This window comes from Athene noctua, chromosome 1 (genome assembly GCF_965140245.1).
Source record: "Athene noctua chromosome 1, bAthNoc1.hap1.1, whole genome shotgun sequence".
Classification (NCBI taxonomy): Eukaryota; Metazoa; Chordata; class Aves; order Strigiformes; family Strigidae; genus Athene; species Athene noctua.
Genome location: NC_134037.1, coordinates 96,215,523 through 96,240,175, shown reverse-complemented (window position 1 = coordinate 96,240,175; position 24,653 = coordinate 96,215,523). Strand labels below are relative to the sequence as shown.

The window sequence follows — 24,653 nt, the reverse complement described above, 5'->3', positions numbered from 1 at the left end:
GAGCCCTAGCTGTCCACTTATACAAGAAAAAACATGTTCAGGGTGATGGAGTAATTTCAGAGGATGACCATCTGGCCACATCTCAGCTGCAGATGTGAGACAGAAGAGGCATGGAAGGCAGTGAGCTAGTTGGAGAAACAATTAGTTTTAGTCCATCCTAACTACCAAATGTGTAGTTTTAGATGATCCTTTCCCCTTCCACTTTCCCCTCAAATCCGCTTTTAAAATGTCAGGAGTTAGAGGGTTTTTTTGCAATAATGTCAGTCTGTCCTCTCAGGAGCCTTTTGCCATGTCATCCATCACTCTGGAGTCCTCTGAGTCAGGGTGTTGCCTGGGAGAGAGGAGACTATAGACAGACATGGCATAAGAGAGAGGCAAGGAAAGCAGCCAGAGCTCCCGGGCAGACTTAAAAGAGAGTGAATACATCACAAGTGGCTTTTATTTTTAAAGGCAAATGCTGAGGCTGCAGGATGCATGTGGAGGCAGCCAACTGGCAGGACTTCAGTCACAGGGCAGTCCTGATTGGGATATGGTAAATTCACAGCAACCCCTGACTCATGGACATCAGTTCTGCAGCAGTTGTACTCTCTTCTTTGCTCTCTCACACTCACAAGCATGCCTCTGTACTCACCAAAATGCACTCGAATGCTTGCACATACAATCTGTCAACAGCATGTATGCATGTGTCCACTAAGTCCTATATAAGTGTATACATCCAAAAGCTCTATCGCTGTCCAGCCACCTTCACTCACACACTTCTGTATTGCAACAGGTAGCACCAGCAACACACTCTTGATGGCACTGGTGCCCTGATGCACAGCTCCCCTAGCATTCCCTGCTTCCACTTTAACACACCACCACTGAGCAGCAGAACATCCTTACAGACCTCAGCGTTTACCAAACCAAACCCCAAGACTTTCCCAGGCTATGAACTGCCTTGAAACTCTCTTGTGCATGTATTCAGCTCATACAAACACAGCCCAGCTTCCCTTTCGTTAGGTGTGGGTGCTCTTTCAGAATGGAAGACAGTAACAACAGTTCAGGCTCCAATCCCAAGCAGAAAATTAGTTTGGAAGCAGGTCTTATAAACCCCTCTGGCCCAGTACCAGGTAAAGCATAAACAATGTGTCCCTGTCAACTGCAGGGGGAAAAAAAAATCTCCAAGGAAAGCAGCTTCCTTCTGGCACAGCCTGAGAGATTCAGCATCTCCCCTCCTCTGCTTTCCCTGCCAGGCCCACAAAGCAGTTTGAAGCAATAGCTTCTTTTTAAAAAGGCTGTGTTCTCAGCCAGAAACAAACAAAGAAACCCAAAGTATCTGGAGAAAAAAAAAAAAAAAAAAGCATTGGAAGAAATGCAAGTTGCTCTGAGCTACCAAACATGGCAGGAGTTGAAGGAAGCAGTACAGCAGCAAGTCATGGAGGGATTTCAGAGTATGGAAACAGCAACAGATTACTTCTCTGTTTTAATTCCTTTTCTCTGAAACCTCTGAAGACGTTTACACACAAGTATGCACACCTACTCCCCCTCCTCACCACTCTCTGTATATATGTATTTTCTCTGTATATAATGTACACATAGTCTGATTGAATATTAGGAAAGTGCAGCAGTCTCACAGTAATCCACACTGACCAGAACCAGCTCTTCAGCAGACAGAATACAGGCTGTCAATACCATGAAGGGAGATAAAGCATCTTCATGTGCTGTATTTTCTTGGCTTGCCTGCTCCAGCATGCCAGTAAGCCAGGGAAGCAGGAGTGCTGGAGAAAGACTTCAGCATGGGTATTGCCCCCGCAGCTGGAGCACATAAGAGTGCCTGAAGCTCATTGCTCACAGGACATGTGCTACCTAGAATCTCTTCCCATTTAACTGGTGGTTAACTCCCGTGAGAAATTAAAATAAAGCACAAATTGAGAGCAGTGACTAGAGCTGCCAGCTACAAGGAAGGCTTGCCCACCTCCTGTGAAGCTCCAAGTCCAGGGGCAGCCCACAGGAGATAGCTGTTGTACCTAGAAATGCACTGCCTCCATCTCCTGCGTGCCGCCTTGCACAGCAAAGGGGAGTGAGGGGGCCGAGCTGGTTTGAGCCCATGAATGCCCACAGGAATTTCCTAGTCTCTTAGGGAGGCTGGGGGTTGAAAAGGAGGGGGTCTTTCTACATACATGGAAATCTCCATTAGAGGGTGGTGTTGTCTGCAAATGTTCTGCATGTGACCTGTCACCCAACTACCAACACCAGCTAGTTCTTGTCACACTGGCACAGGGGCTTTTGCCACTGCCTCCCCACTGACACTGAGAGAAGGAACAGTGTTGCTGTGCTGGAAAGACCCAGCAGCCTGGGAGCCTTCCAGAGACACTCATGAGTAAAAGGGGTTGTGATCTCTAAGCAGCAGCAAGGAGGAGGCTAAGAACAGCCCGTCTTTGGTGCCCTTGTAGCATGGCTTAGTAGGTCACAATCACTTGCTATAAAGCAGTGAAAGATGAAAAGCAAAAATCTGTGAGCTAGATATACTAAAATAGCTACAAAAGAGAAATCTGCAGTTCACTGAAGTAAACATTCTCCTTCTTTCTCTACCCCCTCCGGAAAAAAGCTGACTGAGCAGAGGAAGGCAAGTCAGGAGATCCAGCCTCTGCTGCCAACTCTGCCCATGATGTGGCTTGGGAACCCTCTCTGAGCCTTCCTTTCTCCATTCGTTACAGAGCAGAAGGTGTTGCTCCAATAATCTGATATAGGAAACAGCAAAAAATCAGTTGTCCACATCTGTAGGGCACTACATCAATTCAATGCACTATTTGTAAAGAGAGCCACGCTCTCTTTTCACTGTTTAGATTGCAACAGACCCCTCTGTTTTTATTACTACTTCTATTTCCCCACAGCTCTGGTTCCGTGATCGTGTGTGCTTTTTCAAAGCACTGGTGCTGGGATGAGGGGCAGTGAGCTGCTAGAGGCAGCCTCCTCAACCCTGGTACGAAGCCCAGGCTCCTACCTGCCCACAGTGGCTAAAACCACACTCCTGCCTCTCTCAAGGTGTAAGGGGCATCAGGGATCAGACCGAGGTGTTCTGGACCACAGTCCTCTCTTCTGTTCTCTGCCACAGTATTTGTGTCACCCTGTTTAAATCACTCGACTGCTCCATGGGCAGATTCCCTGCTAAACAGTACCTGCTCTCATGCATGCAAAATGCTTCCCAGAATTTTGTGACACGCTGTAATATCAAGGAACAAGGGCTGAAACTTGCTTACTCCTGAAGTCATTCGGGGACACATGACATGGGCAAAAGCAAGATGGAAAACTGTTTCAGCAGGTTTTCTGCTGTAATATAGGATGGTATCTCTTTTTTTCATTAAAAAATTCATTTCCACGCTGTAAGGGCCCCCAAGCTCCATGATATAACAGGTCCACGAGCTCAGTGCCAGCTCTGCTTCCTCTGCCAAACTTTCCACTGAATTCATCCTCTTGCCAAAGCAAATCGTTTAGACAGTTGTTTATTTTAAAAAGCCATTTTAGGAGGGAGAGGGAAAGCGGGACAGCAGCACACACACTCTCTGCTGTGCTTGCCAACGAAATGTTAAACAGTGGCAGAAGAGCTCTGGAAATGGCAGGAACAGGACTCTATGAGGAGGAGGAAAAGCAGCCATGATAAAAATTTCCTGCTGTTTGTGCTGTCTGCTATTGCGGGAGGAGTCAATGCACGGATGAATTATGCCATGTAGCCATGCAACATGAACTGTCTTCCCCAGAGAAGTAATCTTGAGTTTGCTGGTATGAATCCTATATTGAGACAGTTCAAATAAATGTCTGTTCTCTTTATGGGACTGATTGAGATCAGTTAATGGAAAGAGCCCGGCCAGTTTCAGGCAGGGCTGGGCTCAGCTCTCCTTGCACATAAATACTCTTAAAGGATTCTCCCAGGAGTTCGACAGTGACTCTGGCAGCCTCAAAATCGAGATACACGTGGTATAAACATTTCTGATATGTTAGATGCTGACCTGCCCTGAAGCATCTGCAGTTCTAAGTTACTGCACAACAGCTACATAATTTATTTACCAAATGTCTGTTTCTCACAGCAGGCTGTGGTGCCTGCTCATGCCCTTTGTAACATGCCTCATCTTGACTTCCTGTCTCATTTCTTTTTCGTTCCTTATTCATTAACCCCAATGGGTGACAGAAAATACCAGTCCCCCAGAATGAATGACTGGAGTGCACAGCCTGTAATTGGCACTTGGATTATAGTGTTTCTGTGTGCTTCATAGCAGTCTGCCATTAATGACTATTTTCTTAAATGGATTTTTGGCTTTCAGTGCCTTGCTGTTCTTCAAAACAGTTACTATATGTGTTAAGCTTATTAAATACATGTGCAGAGTCTGAACTCCTTTCTCCATGATGATAAACACACTGCATGAGAGGAGCTGTCATGACAAAGACTGGGAATGGACACTTGCATTACCTTCCTCATCAGCCTTGCCAGGCAGTAGCCTGGCATCCTCTATTGTGCCTCTATAGAGAGGCCTAAAGTATGGTATTCATCACAGGAATGACAATACCTGACTAAGCAGATTTTATTCTTCTAGGAAGGTCAAAACATTTTAAAACCTGGTTTGTTATAAACCGAGCACAAAGTAGAACAGTTATGAAGCAGCCTAGCGACCTAAGTTAATACCTGTCAATATTTAAGTATGTTGTAAAAATTCATATAGGGCAGATGTCACCTTTTTCAAGTAGGAAAATAAAATTCATACCATGGGAGGTCACTGTTTCTCTACCTGGGCATTTTCATTGCTTCCTTGCAGGAAACACAGGGAAAAATTTTCACAGACAAAATTCAACTCCATTCTGTTCTTTCTGATGCAAAAAAAGTCAGTTTTTAATCTGTTCAAACATGTAAAAACTGGTGAAGAATTTCACTTTCTCCTGCCCTCACCTTCCAGTTTATGGGAAATGGCAGAAAACATTATCCCTTGATCTAATCTATATATTCCCTTATAAAGTGGTATTGAAAGTGAGAAAAACACAAAAAGAACAAGAACCAGCTGTGCTAGGGAGCCTGCATAAAGACTTGATCTAAGTTTTCAATCAGTTTTTAACCAAGCCATCTGTTTACTGCATGAAGATAAGTACAGTTACAAGGCTTTCTCTGCAAACATGGATGCCAGCATCTGACAACCTGGCCCTTTAAATTTAAAATACCACTTCCTCCCCATGGCCACTAACTGTAAATGGTCCGTTTTAAGAAAAAAGGCCAAAAAATGTACTGGATGGGATTGTGAAAAATATCCTCTACAGAGAAGGTCAGCACCACACCTTGGTAATGGACTGTTACCATAACTAAAAGGAATAAAGAAATTACTTTTGCTAATACTAAAGACATTAAAAAAATTTTCACAGGTTTGAAAAGTTAATTTGTATTGTTTTAAATCCCAGCTGAGGAAACATGTGTCTGATTAACTTATGGCAATCAGTTAGCCACATCTATATTTAGAAGGATATCCAACTCCAGCTGTTAAAACTAGGGCTTCATTATTATTAATAAATCAGTGAACCAGACCAATTCTTCCTGGGCTCATTAGGCTATTTTTAAAAGTCCTCCCTCTGCCACTACCTTTTTTTTTTTTTCAATTTGCTTTGAGAAATCAAAAAAGAACAGGATAATCAGATGTCTTGGTCCTTCTCGTCCTTTAATTGGCTAGTTATAGTAGGTTTCCATGGTAAGAAAAAAGCTTGTGATTCAACAAGCACAGAGAGCCCATTGAGGTTGGAAGATGTTATAGGCTTTGCAAAGCACATCTGGTTTGTTGAAAATTTCCAGCTTTCTTTTTCCTTTTTTTTTTCTCCTTTTTTTTTTTTTTTTTTTCTTCTTTAAGAAAAAAAGAGGAAAAAGAGGGAGAAGAGAGGGGGAAAAATAATATGAGGCAAACACAAGAAATAGCTCAGCCTTAGTAAGGACAGACAGTTCCCTTTTAGGAGTCCAAAAGCAGCTTTTTGGCAGTGGAAGAGCCAAAGCCATAGGTTGAGCAGAAGTTGGAATGGCACGTGTTCAAACATAGTAAGGGTGTGTGAGGAGAAGGTAGAGAAACGTTTCCTAAGCATGTTATACTCATTAAAATAAAACATCTCTTTATGTAGAGTGCTTTATGTTGGCTATGTCTAAAAAAGCATGCAACAACTTCCAGACATATTGATCCGTCTGTAGGGAGATTCTTTGATTATTCTTAAAGCGAAAGAATGGCATTTTTCCTGCAAGTGCCTGATCAAGAAAAGTTGCATTGCTGTGGTGGACACATACTGCTTTGCTGGTTTTTAACCCCTGACTGACCTTGTAAAGAATCTGCATTGGGCTTTTATTATAGTGTGTGAAAAGAAAGGACCACTGCCATCTGTAACACCAAACCAAAAGTGGGCAGTCTAAGCCAAGGACAGAATGAATTTGCTTCCAGAAAGGTGTACCTAACTATAATGAAGCTGAAAAATTTACCCAGTCATAAAACAGAAGCCCCCAAACCATAGAAAATTGAGCTTTTCTCAGTAAATTTAGTGAAGGAACAGAATGTAAAATACTGGGTTTGTGATTATAAAGCTAGTATAGTGTGAACATTATTACATTGGAAAAGGTTTGAATCTTCTCAAGCGACATGACAACAATGAAAACTTACGCATGTTATTCTCCACAAAATTTCCTTACAACATTCACAAGTGTTAGACTGCCCAGCTTTGCCTTCTAAGTGCTGTAATAACTACTGCCTGACCGGCATTTGCCAGGGCAGCTAGATCTAGCTGACAGCCAGTAGCTCCTGGTGTTTGCAGCTGCAAGTCAGTATTACCTATATTATCTCCACAGCAAGGATTTACAATGAATTACAAAATTACATTACTGCAGAGCAATTGCATGAGGGAGGAGTCTTACTGTTCAGCTTCTCAGCCTGTATTTTGCCTATCCATCAAAATCTAAGGCCTACCAATCCAATGGCACAGGTTTCATTGATAATGCAATAGGTTCCTTAATGTTACAAGAACTGACACCACTGGTGGAAACAATTCAATCCAAAAGAAATAACACATTTGCTTCATAAAGCCCAGCACTTTTAACATGCCAGCCAACAAGGCCAGATTTGCCATTACATATTGTTTAGTTTAGAACTTGCTCTTCTCTAAACATTTTCATATGCTTATGATCTTTTCATACAAATTCTTCCTCATTCAGCTGAGAGACAGAGAGATGAGTGCCAGAGTCCAATTATCAGCACAGAACAAGCACCACCTTAGTTGTACAAATCTGGTAATGGAGACGCAGACAGTGGAAGGACAAAGTGATCCCAGCAACACCTGAAGAGTAATGTGCACGTGGTGCTGTGTAAGAAGGATCCAAGAACATCGGACAAACCACACATTTGGGATTTCTATCCTTGCAATGAAATACAAGAAGTAACAGAGAAGCATAAGTGGAAAAGATCAGGTATTCAGGGTTACCAAACTACCCAGAGGTACATTTTTAAAGAAAAGAAATGAAGCACAAATGTCTCCAGCTGAATAAGCAGAGTGGGATGAAGTCAGAAGCAGAAGGTAAGAGATATGAGGTCACTATCACTAATCACCAAAGGACATCTTCTTGAGAGATTGCTTAGAAGACAGTTCCTTCAATACTACAGCATGGTCTGGAATCCTGGTACAGACATTGCCATCACAGTTCTATGCCACACATGGATAATGTTAAAGAAGATTAGCAAGAAGGGGGCAGGAGCACTGAGCCTTCTTTTAATCCTAAAATATATTCTAAATAGCTGTAAACCAGATTAGAAAAAGCAAGAAACTTCAGCCTAAACCACTTCCAGTGTCTGTCATATTTTTCACTACAGTCCCAGCATCTGAAATTGATCTCAGCTTTTGACTGAGCCAGTGAAACCCACAAAACTTCAAAAGGTATTCTTACCTTGTCTCTAGCCTCGTTGAGAAGGTCTTCTAACTCTGAGAAGCTGAAACTGGCCACCGTGATGAAATCACTCATGACAGGAACGAACCTATCCCCTGATTCCCTCATGCGTCTCTTCTGATAATCCAGTTCCTGAAAGAGAAAGAAGAGATATAGACAGGCAAATGTCAAAGATTACTCTCTGACAAGGAAGGGAGCAGGGAAGCCCATCTGTTTCACACAAGCATGCTTTGCTCCCACTCTGCACACATTTATCCAGAGCTCTAATGCATAAACCACTTTCTCACAAAGTCCAATGTTTTGCCTTTTCAGCATGAGAGGGAAAGTTAAGGTGGGATGAAGGAAGGTCTTAATTACAGTTCCCTTTATCCTCAAACAACCACTCCCAAGAAAGCTATCAAGATGCTGAACTTCTAAAGCAACTTCATAATTTAAGCATCAAGTACATGAAACGATGCATTTTTTTCCTATGCAAAATGGCAAATAATAGAGACCTCAGATTGCATAGCAAGTCAATTTGAAATTTTTAATAGTGAGTTTCCCTCCATCTTCTCTCCCATGGTGACTCAAAAGCTGTATTCTTGGGCAGACATGTACACATGTGAATAATCTAAATAGTTCCTTGCTCTGGATCTCCCCTTGAGTTCTCTGAAAAGCACTAAGTGGGCAGAAAAAAGACATCAAAATTGGTTCTCCCACCCAAAGGTTCACCTTTGCTAGCACCCTGATAACCAATAAGCATTAGCTTGGATATCATAAAAGTCACAGAGTTATAAACTGGGGCTATTGCAGTAAGATTTAGGGGGGGGGAAAAAAAAAAAAAAGACGACATAAAACCTTAGGGAACTAAGCTCTATTTGTCCATTACCTACAGAAAGAAAAAAAAAAACCAACATAATTTAAGTTTCTTTCTTTCTGGCCCAAGTTTTGTAGTTTTAAGCAAACCCGTGCTATCTCTTCCCTTACTCTATTCACCATGCCTGTGGCACAAAAAGAGCTACAGAGCTCCTTAAAATGACTCCGTCATAGTAAGACTGGCAGTATCCCATGCCTGTGCTTGGTTTGTGTGCTGTTGACAGTCTCATGGGGACAATGAAATCGTAATCTGGACCTCATCTTTATTCTCAGCTGAATAATCAGTGGGAATGATAAAGCCTTACTTTCTCTGTAGGAAAAGCAGCATGAAACAGCAGGTCAAGTTACAGTCTGACCCTGTGTTCCCTTTGGAAAAAATATTTTTGTGCTGGCTGCAACTCCAGCGACAAGCGTTTGGTGCTTTCTGTTACTGGTCATTAAAATACTGGTTCACAGAGCCAAATAGGTAGGTTTATAATCATCTATGCTGAGAAACTCCTTGCGATTTGCTCCACAGTGCTGCAGAATGCAACTTTGGCCATCAACAATCTAAAATCAGATATGATGTATCTTCTGGTCTGATGTGAGTTGGAAAGAGAATGTAACCACTACAAGGAAAGGCCACAAGGCAGAAAATATGTAGGAAAAGCAATGAGCAGGTGGCTGGAGAAAAGTCCACATTAAAGAAGTGCTACTTCCCCTGCCTTATATTACATCCTATTCTCCACTGGTTTTCGTAACACATCACAAGAAACAGTCCCAGGAGCACTACTCAGTTACATCACTTTGCAATGAATTGTCTCTGTGTTACAATCACTTGGAATTGGACCTTATAAGTACAGGAAATATCACTTCACATGCTTCTAAGAATTATGCTTTTTTTTTTTTTTTTTTTTCAGCCACTCTTTCCTCTTCTAAATTTCAAGCTAATTTTAGCTGAAAGTTGCTCTACCCCCTCCCCAAGCAGGTGACTGTAGCAGTTCTGTCATCTTACTCACTGTTGAAAGCTATGGCATTTGGGACTGTTACTGCAGAGCAATGTTTTTCAAAGTAAAATTAAGATTAGGTGGTCTGCCCTTCAGTTTCAAATTCAGTCCTTCCCTGCAGAATAATTCTTAAAAAAAACCCCAAACCCAAAAAACCAAACCCAACAAAAAACCCACCACACAAGTAACCAGCAAGAGTATGTAATCAGCCCAAGAACAATGCCAGAGAATAAGAAACTCCTCTGTATCTTCCAGAAGTGGTATATGCTAGTCCTAACAGCATAACAGGAGAAGCTGACACTGCTCCTGGTGGGCTGGACTGATGGTTCTCTAGAGAGATGAAATGAATCAGCCATGGCAGTGGTTTCTCAAGCAGTGGCTATGATCTCCTTGCTGTGTGAGAGAGGGGCTCTGCTGACAGAATTCACTTCCTGATTTGGAGAAGACCAAGAACTACTTAGCTATCCTTCTGGGAGCATCCCACACAAAGACAGTTGCATGAATGTCTTAAAAATGAATAGGTCTTATTTTTATGAAGAAGCTGCAGGTCCAGGAAGGCAAAGGGTTAGTAGTACCTTTAAGAACATCTGACTGCGAAACTATTTTTAGCTTTCTATTCTTAAGGGGCCTTGAAGAAACTTCTCAGTCAGTGGAGCCAAGGTTGTGGTGAGAACTCACTGGAATGGAATCAAGAATCACACCTTCCCCTCCTCCCTCTTCCACCTGACAGTGATCTTCTATTGTTGCTACAGTGCTGCTTTTTGCACACCAGAAAACCACGAATAGAGCAAGCAGACTGGGAGGTGCTGGCAGCCCCAGATGAAAAACACCATGGCAGGGAAAAGACTGAGAAGGGAAGATGGTGATTGAACGGGAAGGAAAAGTTGGTTGCCCATGGAACTCATATATGGGAAAGAGAAGAAAAACGGTCTGTAAAGGCAAAAGGACAAATAACCCAATCACAGAAAGCAAAACAGAAGTAGGTACTCACATCCAATGGGGGGGGGGGAGGGGCGGAGTTGTCTGTCCCATCCAAAACTGGGCCTCTCCATGTCATAAACTCCATGTCAGCCTTCCCTTTACAGATACTTTTAATTCCCAAACACTGCACTCCATATATGCAACGGTATCTCTTCTCATTGCTGTGTTCTCCCTTACCCCAACAATCCAGAAATAAGGTTTGGAAAGTTTGGTATTTTTCATGGGAGGATCACTGGCTAATTACATGATGAACTGCTGGAGACAGCCAGACAGCCTGGAGGCCACTGACAGGGCAAAGATCCCTTCTTCTGCACCCAGAGCCAAACCAAACTCAGGCCAGGTGAAAGGAGAATGAAATCATCACTGGCTGTCCCACTGTGGATGAGGAGGTCTGGAGGGTCCTGTGTTAGTTTCTTGTAGATAGGTAATCCTTGCACAGAAACTACCCAATGCAATTCCCAGCAGTCCCAGTTCAGAATGCTCCCCATTTGGAATGCTCCACTGGCATTAAACTGACATGAGTTGAAAAAGACAAGTGAAATATCCTGAAGACAGAGGGACACTGAAAAGTGTGGCTAATAAAATAAAACCCTGTTTGAAAGGGCAAAGAACAGCTAAACATGGCAGGGGCCTTCTTGAATTCCAGAGAGCTCTGCCTTTTCTCTCAGCACTGCCCTCGTCTCAGTCAGGCAAGAGATGCCAGCACCAACCTGAACATAGGATTTTGTTCTTATTCTTGCAGAAAGAGAGAATGACGTTCTTAGGGTCAGAATACGTTTATCTGTGCAGATGATGGGAGACATTAAAGGACAGAGACAACAGAATGACTTTAGCCTTTAATCTTTGCTTTTCAGCTGCTGTACAAACACTAACTTGCCGTTCCTCACATCAGCCTTTGTGAGAGGTAGGTCTTTGTAGCTGCCATTTCACAGAGGAGGCAAACACATGGGGTTGTTCAAAGCCACACACATATGTCAACTGCATAAACAAAAGGCAAATATGAGAGTTCCTACGTCCTGCCACTGAACACAGTGTCCTGCTCTGTGCTTTCCCGCCTCAGGAAGGCTGGAAGCTTTCCTCAGGAACAAACCCAACACATAACTGAAGGAGGCTTCTGGGTAGGGAAACCACAGCTGACACTGGAACTTGTGGCTCCAGGGATCATTTATGCCCATCCCTCAGCTTTAACTCTTACAATTTAGGACACACAACTGCATCAATGCACCATCTGTACTGTTCTCTGTCGAGATGGAAGGCTCTGAACTACCTAAGTACAAACTGAACACAGGCAACCTAAGTCCAGCTTAAAAGGCTTTCATTAATAGCAGGAAAAAACACCATTGTTGCTTTGCTTGCCATCTCAGCTCCCTCACATCTTTAACTAGTCTATCTTTTCCTTTGCCTTCACAAGGAATGCTTAGGATAGGTTAGGGTTGCATATAACAATGCACTACCTGTTTACTACTACTCCAAGAGCCATGTGAAACACTTGTTTAGCAGCCAGCCATCCCTCAGTAAGAAAGAGCAAGAATTTTATTTCTTCTTTCAGTCAATGCCATTTGTCAAACTGTCCTTTTACTTTCCAGGCTGAGATCAAACAAGCTTTTCATTAGGCTTAAGTCTGTTAAGATCATCAGCAGGAGCTCCACATGAGAAGCTTTTATTTGTTTTTTCTTGGTTAATGCATTCTGGAACGGAATGGAAAAGAACGGAAAAAGAAAGCCCACCTTCTCTTATCATAAAATATATAGTTCCCCTGATTCTAGGTGAGATATTTTAAGTATGGTGCGTTGGAAACCTTCAGATACTTACAGCTTCAACAGCTTTCAATCCGGTCTTTATGTTGTTGACTTCCTTCTCCAGCTCTACCAGGCTGCACAGGAGACGGACACAGAGCAGATAAAACAAAAAGAGCAGTGTTACACAGGAATACAGGAACTGTGCAACAGACCACTGGCCCATCAAGTCTAGTATCCAGCCTCTGGCACCAGCCATGTCAGATGATAAGAAATGAGGGGAAGGGGGTCTGATAATGCTCTGTGTTGCTTTTTGTATGAGATGTAAGATGAGGCAGACCCTGCTTGCCTGTGGTCACATCAGAGATTAGGATTTTCCTGGGAAAAAGCAGGGGGGTTGCCCTCAGAACATCTGCCCTGTGAGTTGAATCTAATCTTCCAGTGAGGAGCAAATGCCACACGACCAGCTTGCAAGAATCAGTTGACACATAAGCAAGGAACCCAACTTTAGCACACACATTACTGGGGTCTCAGATTATCTCTACATATGATTCTTGAACCACTAAATCCTCTTAGCAGGACATTTATATATGATTTCTGATTCCTCACACTCCAAACATCGGTTTTTTCCATCTACTTTACTACCATATGGTAGTCCTTGCAAGTTTACATTGTAACTGAGCATGTAACTCTACTGTTAATATTAATACATGCTTCCCTAGACACAAGGGTTGTACTGAATTTCTGCTTATCCTCTGCAGACAAGAGGGGTTTGTTTCTAGGACTTGTATGAAAAAAACGACTTTTCATTTCCAGGTAACTAGTTAGTACCTATCTGTAAGTCAGCAGGCATCTCCTCCAAGTATTTGGTGAGTAGTAGTTTACATCTCAAAACCACCACTAAAGCCTTAATAAATGTCTTTAAGTGTGACCCTACATTTATTTTTTACTTGTCTCTCATTAGCTGGAGCAGTTGACTATACAAAGAAGCACACCTGGGCAAATAATATGCAAAGGTATTTTTGAGCAGTGCTTTGGAAAGAAAAAAATGCTAGTATTTTGGGAGATGTCTTGTGTATTAATTTTCTACAAACACCTACAGAAATGGAAAAAAAAAAATCATTGAAATTTGTGCAAAAAGTATGATGCTTTCCACAGTTCTGTGCAAGACTTGATTTGTGCAAGTTTGAACAATCTTCCTGAAAAGGCCTTGCTATAGCCTCTGTGCCCAACTGACTCTGCCTTAGAAACAAACTTTAAACTATCCAGAAGAAATAGCATGTGACTTAGATGAACAACCATAGAGTATGGTGAGCGAATTACAAACAACAACCAGTCTAGTTACGTCTGATTCAGAAATAAAGTAGATATAGGCACATCTGAGTAAAGCTGTCAGTTTAGTTATCTACAAATCTTGAACCAAAATTCTCTGCTGTTGTACACCTGAATAACATAAATAACGTGAGCAAAAGAATTACAGCTGTAAGGCTAGTCATGAGTTTAGAAGATATCAATGAAAAAAACTGCGTATCATTAAGTTAACAGAAATCACTGGGAACTCCAGCTCTGGCAACAAGCAATAGTACCAGACTTACTTGACTTTTGCTGCTTCTGGAAGATGCTGCAACTCAGACTGAATATCTAGGATATCTGGATAGTTCTTCTCAAAGATCATAATTAAGTAGTGCAACAGTGTAATATTCCTAAAAAAAAAAGGAAGGGAGAAATGAGAAGGAAGATGGTGGTGAGAAGGAAGAGGATGATGGGAGGATTATGACAAATCAGTGGAAAATATTTGGGTAGGAAATGTGCTTGAATGAACAAAACAAACAATATACCAGCAGTTAGCAGCTCTGTTATTGAAAGAAAAGTATCACAGACTAAAATGAATTAGCCCTTTTATGAACCATCCTTTGTAAAACCTCAAGCAATATATTGTGCCTTGATTTATTCTGGGAGTACTAGCATGCTTCCATCCATCTGTGTAGATGGTGTAACAGAAAATTGTGTAATGCAGTATACTATTTGCCCCCAGATACTTCACAGAATAAACAACTATGAGTACTAAAGTGACATTAACTCGTAAGGGAGAAGTGAGTTGTTCCCAGAGGCGATATGGAAAAAAACCTAAGGAGTTAACTAAGAAGAGGAAAAGGTTCTTGAAGACTGAAGAAGTTGCAAAGAAAACTCCTACAGTAATGAAACAGCTATACTTATAAGTAGTGGTCAGGCTCACTACTACAAAAGCAGTGGTGGCTCAAGTAAGAGTGGATAGAAATGAAATGTATGAGAGATGCAGAAGAAGGTTTAAGAAGATTTGTAAAGTAAATGATGAATTTTGCGTCAATGCATTTTGCATGTAGAGAGAACAGCCACACATTACAGCTGCTTGAGATGGGTATTATGTGGTTAACTGACAAGCAAGACAGCAGATGGCCGCTGTTCCACACAGACTGAAGCCTGGGAACTGGTTGAGAGAACAGAATCTTCACAGGACATTTAATATAAGGGAAATCAAGCCAAGCTACATTAAGGCAAAAAAGTGTTCAACACTAGCTACACAAGTGTTAGCCTTGGAATATAGAAAGGACATTGTGGTAGTCTGAACAGAGCTCTGTTAGTTCAAACTCTATTAGGTAGGGATGAATTTCATATGGCTTCTTACTGCCATTATTCATTCTGTCACAGCCTGAAGTCATTTCACCACAATTATGGTCTCAGAAGGTCTCATAAGTCAAGGAAGGTGCAAGTTAGTAAGAACCAGTATAGGAGATCTCTAAGGAAAACCTTAGTACTTCTGGAACCCAAAACTGGTATTCTCTCTCCTGTCACAGCTGGATTAATTTCCAGAACCAGTGTGGGGATGTGGGGCAAAACATGGGGTAGCGCTATAAAGACCTGCAGCCCATGTCCATAAATAGTAAGCTCCACCTTCCCAAACCCAGCTATTTGCCTTAACTGTTCTAGATACAACCAGGCTCAGTCTCTCTGAGCTATGCCTTGTGGTTCCATTACTGGTGTAGGTAGAGAGCCAGTTTATGACAGTCCTGCATCAGAAACACATGCCATGTTTCACAGGAGACATAAAACTGTGGTCAAAGTATTTGTGTTTTCTTTTTTGCAAAACCATGGCCATAAAACTTTGGTATAAAGGGCAAATTCCATAGAAATCCTCCTCCCTGACAAACTTATTTCAGTTCTTTGTGAAATACTACATTTTGTCATCTTTGCATAGTGTTGCAGAAACACAAGCCAACAACAGATGTGCATTATCCCGAGAAACAGCAGAATTTGAGTGCTGTGCTAGTAGCTGGTCTTAACTGCTGCAGGATCCTTTAGCGTAAAAAAGCACTACTTAAATGCCAAATAAGACATTACCTTAAACAGTCTACAGAGCTAAAAACAAACAAAACCCACTTTGATTACTATGGTAAGAGACTCAACAGCACAGTAACTACTTAACTTATGGCCTTCTAGCATACCTGTCTATGCTGGATTTGGTGTCTGCAATTTTGTTCAGGCTGGAAACTTTGAAGCCATAAGCACTTCCCCTTTGGCCCTTGTTCATATAATTCCCAAAGGCCAGAACAACCTCCAGAAGTTGTCTCAAACGCTTGCTTCGGATGAGTTCTTTGGATGCCATAAGAATGGCTTAGGAAAAAAAAAAAAAAAAGAACAGGTTATTGCACAGTGTCTGTTTTTAACATGTTTGAGCCCATAACTTGAAGTACCCTAAAATTCCCATCTGACTATTGCCCAGCAAATACTGCAACACAGTCTGTGTGTGTACTGCCCTTCCCACACCCCCATGCCCCAAACCCCAGGACAAATTGAAGGAAGATGCACTACATCTAGCCTGTAGGATGCTCCTCTGAGCCCAGGAGCAAGGCTGAACCTCACACTCTAAAACATAGCAAGGACAGGGAGGAGGCTTGAGCTCATCTGAAAATGCAGAGTAGAATACACTCACCTTTTCTCTGTGATAACCACAGATGTGGCACAGAAGCAGTACAGCCCCCCTCCTTGTAAATTACACATTCCCAGAATACCACCGTCCTAAGACATCTATTCTAACTGCCCCATGGAGAGGGAAGGTGCAAGGACTTGAGGGTGAGAAGGGAAGGCTGACCCACACAGAAAGACTGTGAAAGCTTTTGGCAGCTCAGCACAGCCTGGTAGCACACCTTGACATCTGTCAGGTCATATATGAAACTGACTTAATAAAGTCCATGGGTGCAAGAAGTGTCAGACAGAATTAATTTCTTAGCACATGACATGTCTTGGACTCACTGGTTCTACAACCATAACACACATGTAGCAGCACCTCCTTTGAAGACAAGCCTCTCTTGACCCTCCCTGCCCCTCTACCCAACTCCTAGCAAGAGCTTTAACCATACCTTCCACTTTTGGTTTTGCTTCTGCCAGCCTTTCTGGAAACTTCTTCTTAAAGAATAATGCTTGCAGCCGCTGCTGATAGTGGTCAATCCTGCATGAAGGGTAGAGGAAAGCCAACACTGAACTGGAATTGTATTTTGAAGCCCAGGGCGAGCATGCTACTTACATAATCTAACGGTTGGATGTTGAGTCTCATAAGGCCTATGCATGGGATTACGAACATAGGTCAGACATCTAGCACTACACAATCAACCTTGTTATGAAAATGGATGACCTCAAGGCATGTTTTGATCACAACTGAAGAGGAGCTGAAAGAATTCCTATTACTCTTGAAATACAAGAGTCATGGGAGATGCCAGCTGCATCTCAATTAGCAGAACAAGATGTTAATCCTGATCAGGGATGTAGCAAAGTTGGAACAAGAAAGAAGGTCAGAGCATGACGAGATGGGATAGCTGAATGGAAAAAGGGATCTGTATGAAATCCTGACCCCTGGCTACACTACATCTAATGTTTGGACCTGAATTCCTTTTTGCGTGAACAAGTTTAGGCAGAGGAGGCAGATTTCTGCTTGTCATCAGGGGACTGGTCCTTAAATGACAGCATGGAGAGTGCTCATCATCAATAAAAAGTTTGTGTAATAAATGGAAACATTTGTGGGCTTCTGGCAAATGTGGGGTATAATGCTGGCCCACAATCTCTTGCACATTCCCACTCAGTGCCAGACAATCCATTTTCAATAACAATTACAGCTGCTTCCAAGAAGCCCTATGTGCACTTTCCCATAACATATCAACAGACCTGCTCATTTCAAAGAGGAAACGATCCGCCCGGGCCATGCGCTCAATTTCGTGTTTATGCTCCTCCAGCAGGTCAGTATCGCTCTTTTCAGGAACAAACTTCAGCAGCTAAAGTGACAGATACAAACCAAACACCGAGATGAGAGACCCAGCGAAAAGGAGTGAGGAACAGAGAGTCACAAACAAACCCTGACGGGGAGAGAGAGAGCGCGCCCCCGGACTTCTCTGCTGCCATGGGGAAGCATTACATTGATTCAGCCGTATGACCTTAACTTTAAAAACTGCAGCTGTGGCTACAAAACTGACCTTTTCTAAACCTTTGCTTGCTGTTCTGTCTTTATCCCTCACTGACCCCAACAGCTTAATTTTTAATTCTATGGGGAATTTCCCATTTCTAAATCCTAAAGGCCAAGTGCTACTGCAACTTACCCAAGGGGAAGTACAGAGAGAACTTTGATTCCCACAGCATTACTTGTAGTTTAGATTGGTGCAAACAAGAGCAGGATGTGTCCCACTCAGTGTGAAGTACCCATCGTGCCTATCCTAGAGTACACACAAAGCCTCATCTATCTCTCTCGGGTCTGCCATACTCTGCTGAAACAATAAACAATAACCAAGCGCCTGGATATGTGCCTGACACTGGCTTCTATTCATATGCTGACCTTAAAAGCTCATACTTTGACAGATTTTTGACATATCTGGTGGTAGTTGTGCTTTAGCATGGTTATAAATATTGCCATGCACATAGCCTCAGCCCACACCCACCACTTTTTAATATTTTATCCCACTCCCAAAAATGTGATATTCAAAGGTGTGGAGCATCAGAAGCTTTGCAGTGATGTCTCGAGCAGCTGTGAGCATTCAGATAATGTGATAAGTAGGCTATAAATTTCCAAAATGGAAAAGCTTTTTTGTACACAATTAAATACTGTCTCTCCACACAAAGAAGGAATCACATTTATTAGGCAGTTCAGGATTATAACATTTTGCACACTCCTAAGGAATTTTATCATGTGCATCTTTGGTTAAAGCACCATTTTTCACCCTCTGTAAATGGGGGAGATTGGGCAGTGGTGGTTCAGCTGAGGGTTTTTTCCATATAAGCTATACATTGAACCAACTGCAGGAAAGAAAAGTCCCTGACTCCTTTTTTAACCATTCTAGTTAGAATGCAAGATCCCTTCTAGTACCAGCTCTAACCATTGACCCACATGGCCTGGTTCATGGCATTTCCCAATGGAAAAGCTGCAGACAGAGGTTAAAAAAGAGAAAAGAAAAAAGAAAATAAGAACAACAACAGAAAAATAATCAGCAGTATAAAAAAGGGATAGGAAAAATTATAGGAAAGTCACAGGTGAGAAGGGAGGACAAGAAAGGAAACCTCATACCAACTGAAATCATGCGTATCTTGCATCAAGAAGAGAAAACTGTTATGAAATCAACCTGACACACAGTTACATGAGGGAAGTATATCTGACAACATTGGGAAAGATACTTTTCTCATGCTCCCATCTGCAGCTCTGCTGACACGATAGGGCCAAGTTCAGATCTGCACATATACCAGCAGAGCCAGTACATGTATCTGCTTACTTTAGGTGAAAAAAAGGCAGTGAAGGACTTAAGAATAAAATATATCTGACTGTAAACTTCCTTACCTGCTCAAGCATATCTTTTGCTAGGTCTTCTTGTTCATCCATCTTCAAGATTGCTTGTCTGATTTCTTCATTAGACAGCTTCAGCCTTTCAACAGTATCAACATTGTACCATTAGTGCAAAGCTTAAGTGACTGACAATTCAGAAAGTAGGAAGACTGAAAAGCTGCACTAAAAAGGCACAAAAGAACCATAAGAAGCTCTACGATGAAGTTACTAATCTAGAATTGACAGCATCTATGTATCCATGTTTCATATCCAATACGAAAAAAGGTCTGAAAATACAAGCTTATTAATATTATCTGAGGTATTAAAATTACACTCTCCTTCCCACCTACTCCTGTCCATCTGTGTGTAATGAGTAGATGTCATCAGTCACAACAAAACACAGAACGAATAAAAAAACCTCTCAGGGACTCCACCTGAAATCCAGGGTAGATCAGGAGGAGTCAAAATTTGTGATTATTGAGAGGTTGTTTGATAGATTACATGAAATGACCTTGGTGGTTCTCAGTGCAGATGTCAATGAAGAAATGCACAAGTGACAAATTTCACCCTACCCCCCCCCAACCTAAGACACTCTCATCAGTCATTTCAGGAGAGTAGGGGAGGACCAAATGAACCATAAAGGAAAGGCTATCTGCAAGAAAATCTCAATTTTGGGACTGAAACAGAAAAGTGTGAAAAGAAATATTTGAGGAGTGAAGTTTGTAGTCTCCATGGACCTGCTACAATCAATATAATTAATTAACAGCAGAAAGAGAAAATGCAAATATAAATGAGAGACAGACTGATGCATAAGGCAGAATGTTTTTGTTTTCTGTGTGAAGAAATTTCAGGTTGAAATTTCATGTTGCTATTGACAGTTGGATAGAATCATGTTTTTGGAACTAGGTAAAAGCAAAAGAAAGAGCTTTATTTTTACAGACAGGAAATATTACTAAATCTAAGAAAATTAAAACATTTTAATATTGCCCAATATAGCCAACAGCTGGAAACTAAAATATGAACCAGCATACATTCAAAAACTTTTAAATATTACAGGTCTGAACTAATTGCTCTCACTCTCTTAGCTGGTCATTGTGTCTGCTTTTGACAAGGAGGGCAAACCGATATCAGCTAAGTAAGGTAAAGCTATTGAACTTCCAGAAAAGCTACATAATTGGGCCACACTTGGATGAGATATAAGGATTACAAGTTTCACAATGACAAGGCTGGAAACTTTTCACTTTAGGTCATCAGCTTAACTCGGGATCAAAGCAACAAACCTGAGTATATAGGGTTCTGCAGAAAGCTCTACGGTCTCAATCAGAAGAAAGAAGGGTTTCTTTTGGTTTTAACAATCATGAATTGTAAAGTCCATGGTTGTGTGACCCTGAACTGATCAAACCCTGTGACCACGTCAAGGCTGAGAAGCATACTGGTCAGTGTGGGCCTGGCTCCTAGCAGACACATACACACATGCCCAGACAATTTGGTGGCTGCGGTTTTTGAAAGTGTTACATTTTGTTGGTCACCCTTTACTTTTTCTAGAATCTGGAGTCCACAGATTAACTGTCTTGTAACACAGACACACAGTCTGTCAGAGGGGCCTCAATAAACCAACCCATGAACACCAGGGTGGGGATTTTTTTGTTGCTACTTTCACTGAGGATAAAAAGAATGAGGGTGGATTTCATGGGTTTTCTGTGCAAATAAACTTGAGCAATTACTACACTGAGCACCCCATTACACAGTGCAAATATCACTGTGTGTGTCTGGGGATGCAGTAAACGTGACCAGATAGACAGGTCTAAAGTACATCAACACAACAGAAGGTGTAGCGTGTATTATTGCTGATCTCGCTGTTCCATCCAGGAGTCCGAGGACTTCAAACTCCAAGCTCCTCTGTTTGCTGCCATTCATCAGCACTAAATACACTTTGAAACATCGTCTGTTCAAAAATAATTGAGAGCCCCAAGGACAGACAGTTATACAAACACTGATTTCTTGGATGATCCTGTGCCCTGCCATCAGCAGAAAAACATCTGGCTTGAATGGTTTAGCCCACAGTAGAGAGGAGCAGAAATCTTGCCAGCCCCCTGCCGAGAAGCAGTTTAACTTAGTCACTTACAGGCCTGTAACAGGGTCATGGTGCCTGCAGATGTGCATCCTAGATTATTACCAATCCTATTACAAGTATGGAAGGATTTACAGTGAAACTATCTTGCTCTTCCAAAGTGGGCCTGTGCCTCTTCAGGGGCAGGAGGCGTTTCAAGAGCTGTAAGCAGCAACAGCACAAACGGGGGATCTTCCCACTTAAAAAGTGGCTGAATAACTGGCCAAAGAATTGTTCATCAAGTGATTCTTCTCGTATTTTCAAAAGTCATACCCAGCCATGCAGTAGATCTTAAAGATGGCCAGCAGTAACGTGAAACAGATGTGATGCTTTTAAACAGAAACAGGTGAACTGATTAAAGAGGAACCTAAAGCAGATGCGTAAAATCTTTCCATTTAGAACCAAGCAGAGGCATCCCTCAGACCCTAAAATTCATATGGAACAGACAGCAAATTAAAGTGGAATTATGGCCCAAAAATTTACACTATAGAAATTACATTTCAGTATCTATTGGAGAGTCTGCAATGACTTTCTTACAGGCTTTGCAGATCTAGACACTCTTCCTCTAGCTGCTAGAAACAACTCATTTCAGAACAGTGTACGATTCAAGCTGTATTCTCTCTGTCTTACACCACCAAATCACAGATCCTGTCATCAGAACTGAGGAAGTAAATGTGACCAGAAGAAAACACGGTGCCCCTTTCCTCAGCTGCAGCACATTCATTCATAGCACAGATACTGACTGTTTTTGTTCAACAGCAGCCTAACATTGGTCAGATGAGGAAGGAAAGGGATCTTTTACTGAGAATATTCCCTCCTTCTTACCTCATCCGTACATCTGGTGGCAGCATATGGAAGTCCAACTGCTTGAGTCATCTTCAAGCAATGTTAAAGCTCAAAAAGTACCAAATAACTTCTGATATGGTACTTAGCCTGCCTCCCTCTATCCCCTCCGGCTTCATAAATAATCTCTATTGACTCTGTAGAGTAATTCATCACTAATCTCCCCAGGACACCTCGGCTGATTTAACACCAGCCTCACTTGCAGACATCAAGTGGTTTATTGTTTCGTCCTCTTGGAGAAAGCAGTCAGCCTGACTCTGAACATGTCTGGGAGACATGTTGCAATTTTACATCAACATCTCTTACAGACATCCAGTACTCACTTATTTTTCCTCCTTAAATATACCCATTGATTTAACTCATTGTAGCCTCCCCCCTTTATCCCTCCCTCCCATGGATCAAAGCAGCATACTTGTCGCTCATTAACTATCTACCCCTCAGAGGAAAAAGTGAGTTACTTCATGGGCTTGTTCCTTGGATCTTGCTTAGCTTTTGAGAAAGAAGCATGCTTGCCTACCACCACAGAACCTGGACTTTTGTTGGAGCTCTACTAACCTCCCATTCCACAGGGATCATAATCTCATTCTTTTTACATTGAAGGGGACTGATTATCAGGTTATCAAGGCCATTTTCTACTTCAAGCTGAACTGAACCAGTGTTTCCAAAAGATGTGAATAGTAGTAGCTGTGACAGTGAGAGGTACTGACTGATACTTAGCTGCATCCTAAGGCCAGTTTGTAGAGCTCACTCAAATCTTAGCTTTTACTGACTGCAGAATTCTCCATCTCCACAACTCATTTCACACAGGCTACTGGACAATTCACTTCCAAACTTTGTGACTGGGACATAAGTCTTGTCTAATTCTTGAGCTCTCATAAGGCTCTGCACAACTGCCAAGCTGCAGGCTGTTAAATGTCTATGTTTTGGCAATACTCATTGTCACTACCCCATAAAGGCAGGAAAAGGAGATGTTTCCTTTCTCTTAGAAGAAACATTCAGGAGTCAGGCTGGCCTAACTGCATGTTCACTCAGAAGACAGAAAGATGCAGCCACTCTTTTCACATCCTCTTAGCTGCCAACCCATCTCATCAATGAAGAAGACAGTGCCTTAACCTTTTGGGGACACCAGCTGGGACATTTTACCAGGTACCTCTTACACCATTGTATCAACACGTGAAAAAATTCATCAGTGCCTTTTCAGCACTTCACTGTTAAAGTATTGTGCCAAGTGCATAAAGAATCAGGCTTTTATTTTCTTTTCCTCCTTCAGCAAAATCTCACAAGTGACCAAACTACTTTGCATTCAAATACTCACAATTTCCTACCAAGAAGGATCTGGGGATGGCTGTCTTCCTAAGCCAAGCAGAGCAAAGCATGGCCAAACTTGTGAATCCCCAAATTACAGTGATATTGATGAGGCAGCGGTTCATCTTTTATCGCAACCCTACCTACTGGTTCCTAGTTGTGATCTAAGACAGGATGGCACTGACTGATATGTTCAGTTTAACCTTGGGGTTTACCATACTCAGAATAGCAGATGAAGCCATTTATTGTGGACTTTAACTTAAAACCAGAAAAACGTCTCTAGGAACCCAGGAGGCACTGTTTATTGCCTAGTGTTTTCCAAGGCAGCACACTGAGGAACTGAACTGCTGAGTCCAATGAGATGTTTCTGTATCAAGATATGATCTGTACTCCAAAATAACATACTGCGTGGAATCTACCTTGAAATATGGGTGAACACTTCATTGTCACGTAGCAGAAAGGCACATGGGGACTCAGGGCACAGCAGAGGCAGCACATGGAGACTGACAGTGCCTGAATAGCTTGTCCTCTTAATGTCTGAACCAAAAGGGTTTAGAAACACTGAGGAGGCAGAATTATGTGAGATAAATACTTGGTCTCTTTAGTATTCTGGTTGGAAATGCTACACAAGTCCTTTTTCTTCTCCCTTATTGATAGATGTTTGAATTGACAGTCATGAAAGCCACAAACATTTGATAGAGCTGCCCGCTAGTATCTAGTCATATCCACATTTGTCATATATCTGTCATATTCACATTTAAAACTATTTTAAACTATTTTTATGTAGTCAGATTCTGCTTTCTGCTACTACTGGTTTTATGACATTTTGCTATCACTCCTGCTGTTTTCAGCCTCTTGAGAGGGTTACTGCTGTCTAGCTGGGCCACATAAATAACAAACACATTTCAGAAGAGCACTGACATAATGATTTTGACGGAATTCATGCAAAATAACTTGCACAAAAATGTTCCATAATTATATGTTCAGCTGCCTTCTGAACAACGCGTTTCATAGAACTGGACCTCACCAGAGCATTTCACCGAACAAGACAGTAAATGATACATGTCTGAGATATGTTCTA

At 41.9% G+C, this 24,653-nt stretch overlaps 1 protein-coding gene across 4 annotated transcripts in view; it reads right to left on the bottom strand.

Moving 5' to 3' along the window:
* The window catches only part of DAAM2 (dishevelled associated activator of morphogenesis 2), a 201,724-nt gene that overhangs the window by 3,988 nt on the left and 173,083 nt on the right, over positions 1 to 24,653 (bottom strand). For all 4 annotated transcript variants that reach the window (XM_074897033.1, XM_074897034.1, XM_074897032.1 and 1 more), the window contains 7 exons: positions 19,330 to 19,414; positions 17,676 to 17,782; positions 16,877 to 16,965; positions 15,962 to 16,130; positions 14,075 to 14,182; positions 12,556 to 12,616; positions 7,922 to 8,053 (listed from right to left, as the gene is read on the bottom strand). In XM_074897033.1, coding sequence (XP_074753134.1) covers positions 7,922 to 8,053; positions 12,556 to 12,616; positions 14,075 to 14,182; positions 15,962 to 16,130; positions 16,877 to 16,965; positions 17,676 to 17,782; positions 19,330 to 19,414 — 751 coding nt within the window. The remainder of the gene's footprint in view (positions 1 to 7,921; positions 8,054 to 12,555; positions 12,617 to 14,074; positions 14,183 to 15,961; positions 16,131 to 16,876; positions 16,966 to 17,675; positions 17,783 to 19,329; positions 19,415 to 24,653) is intronic.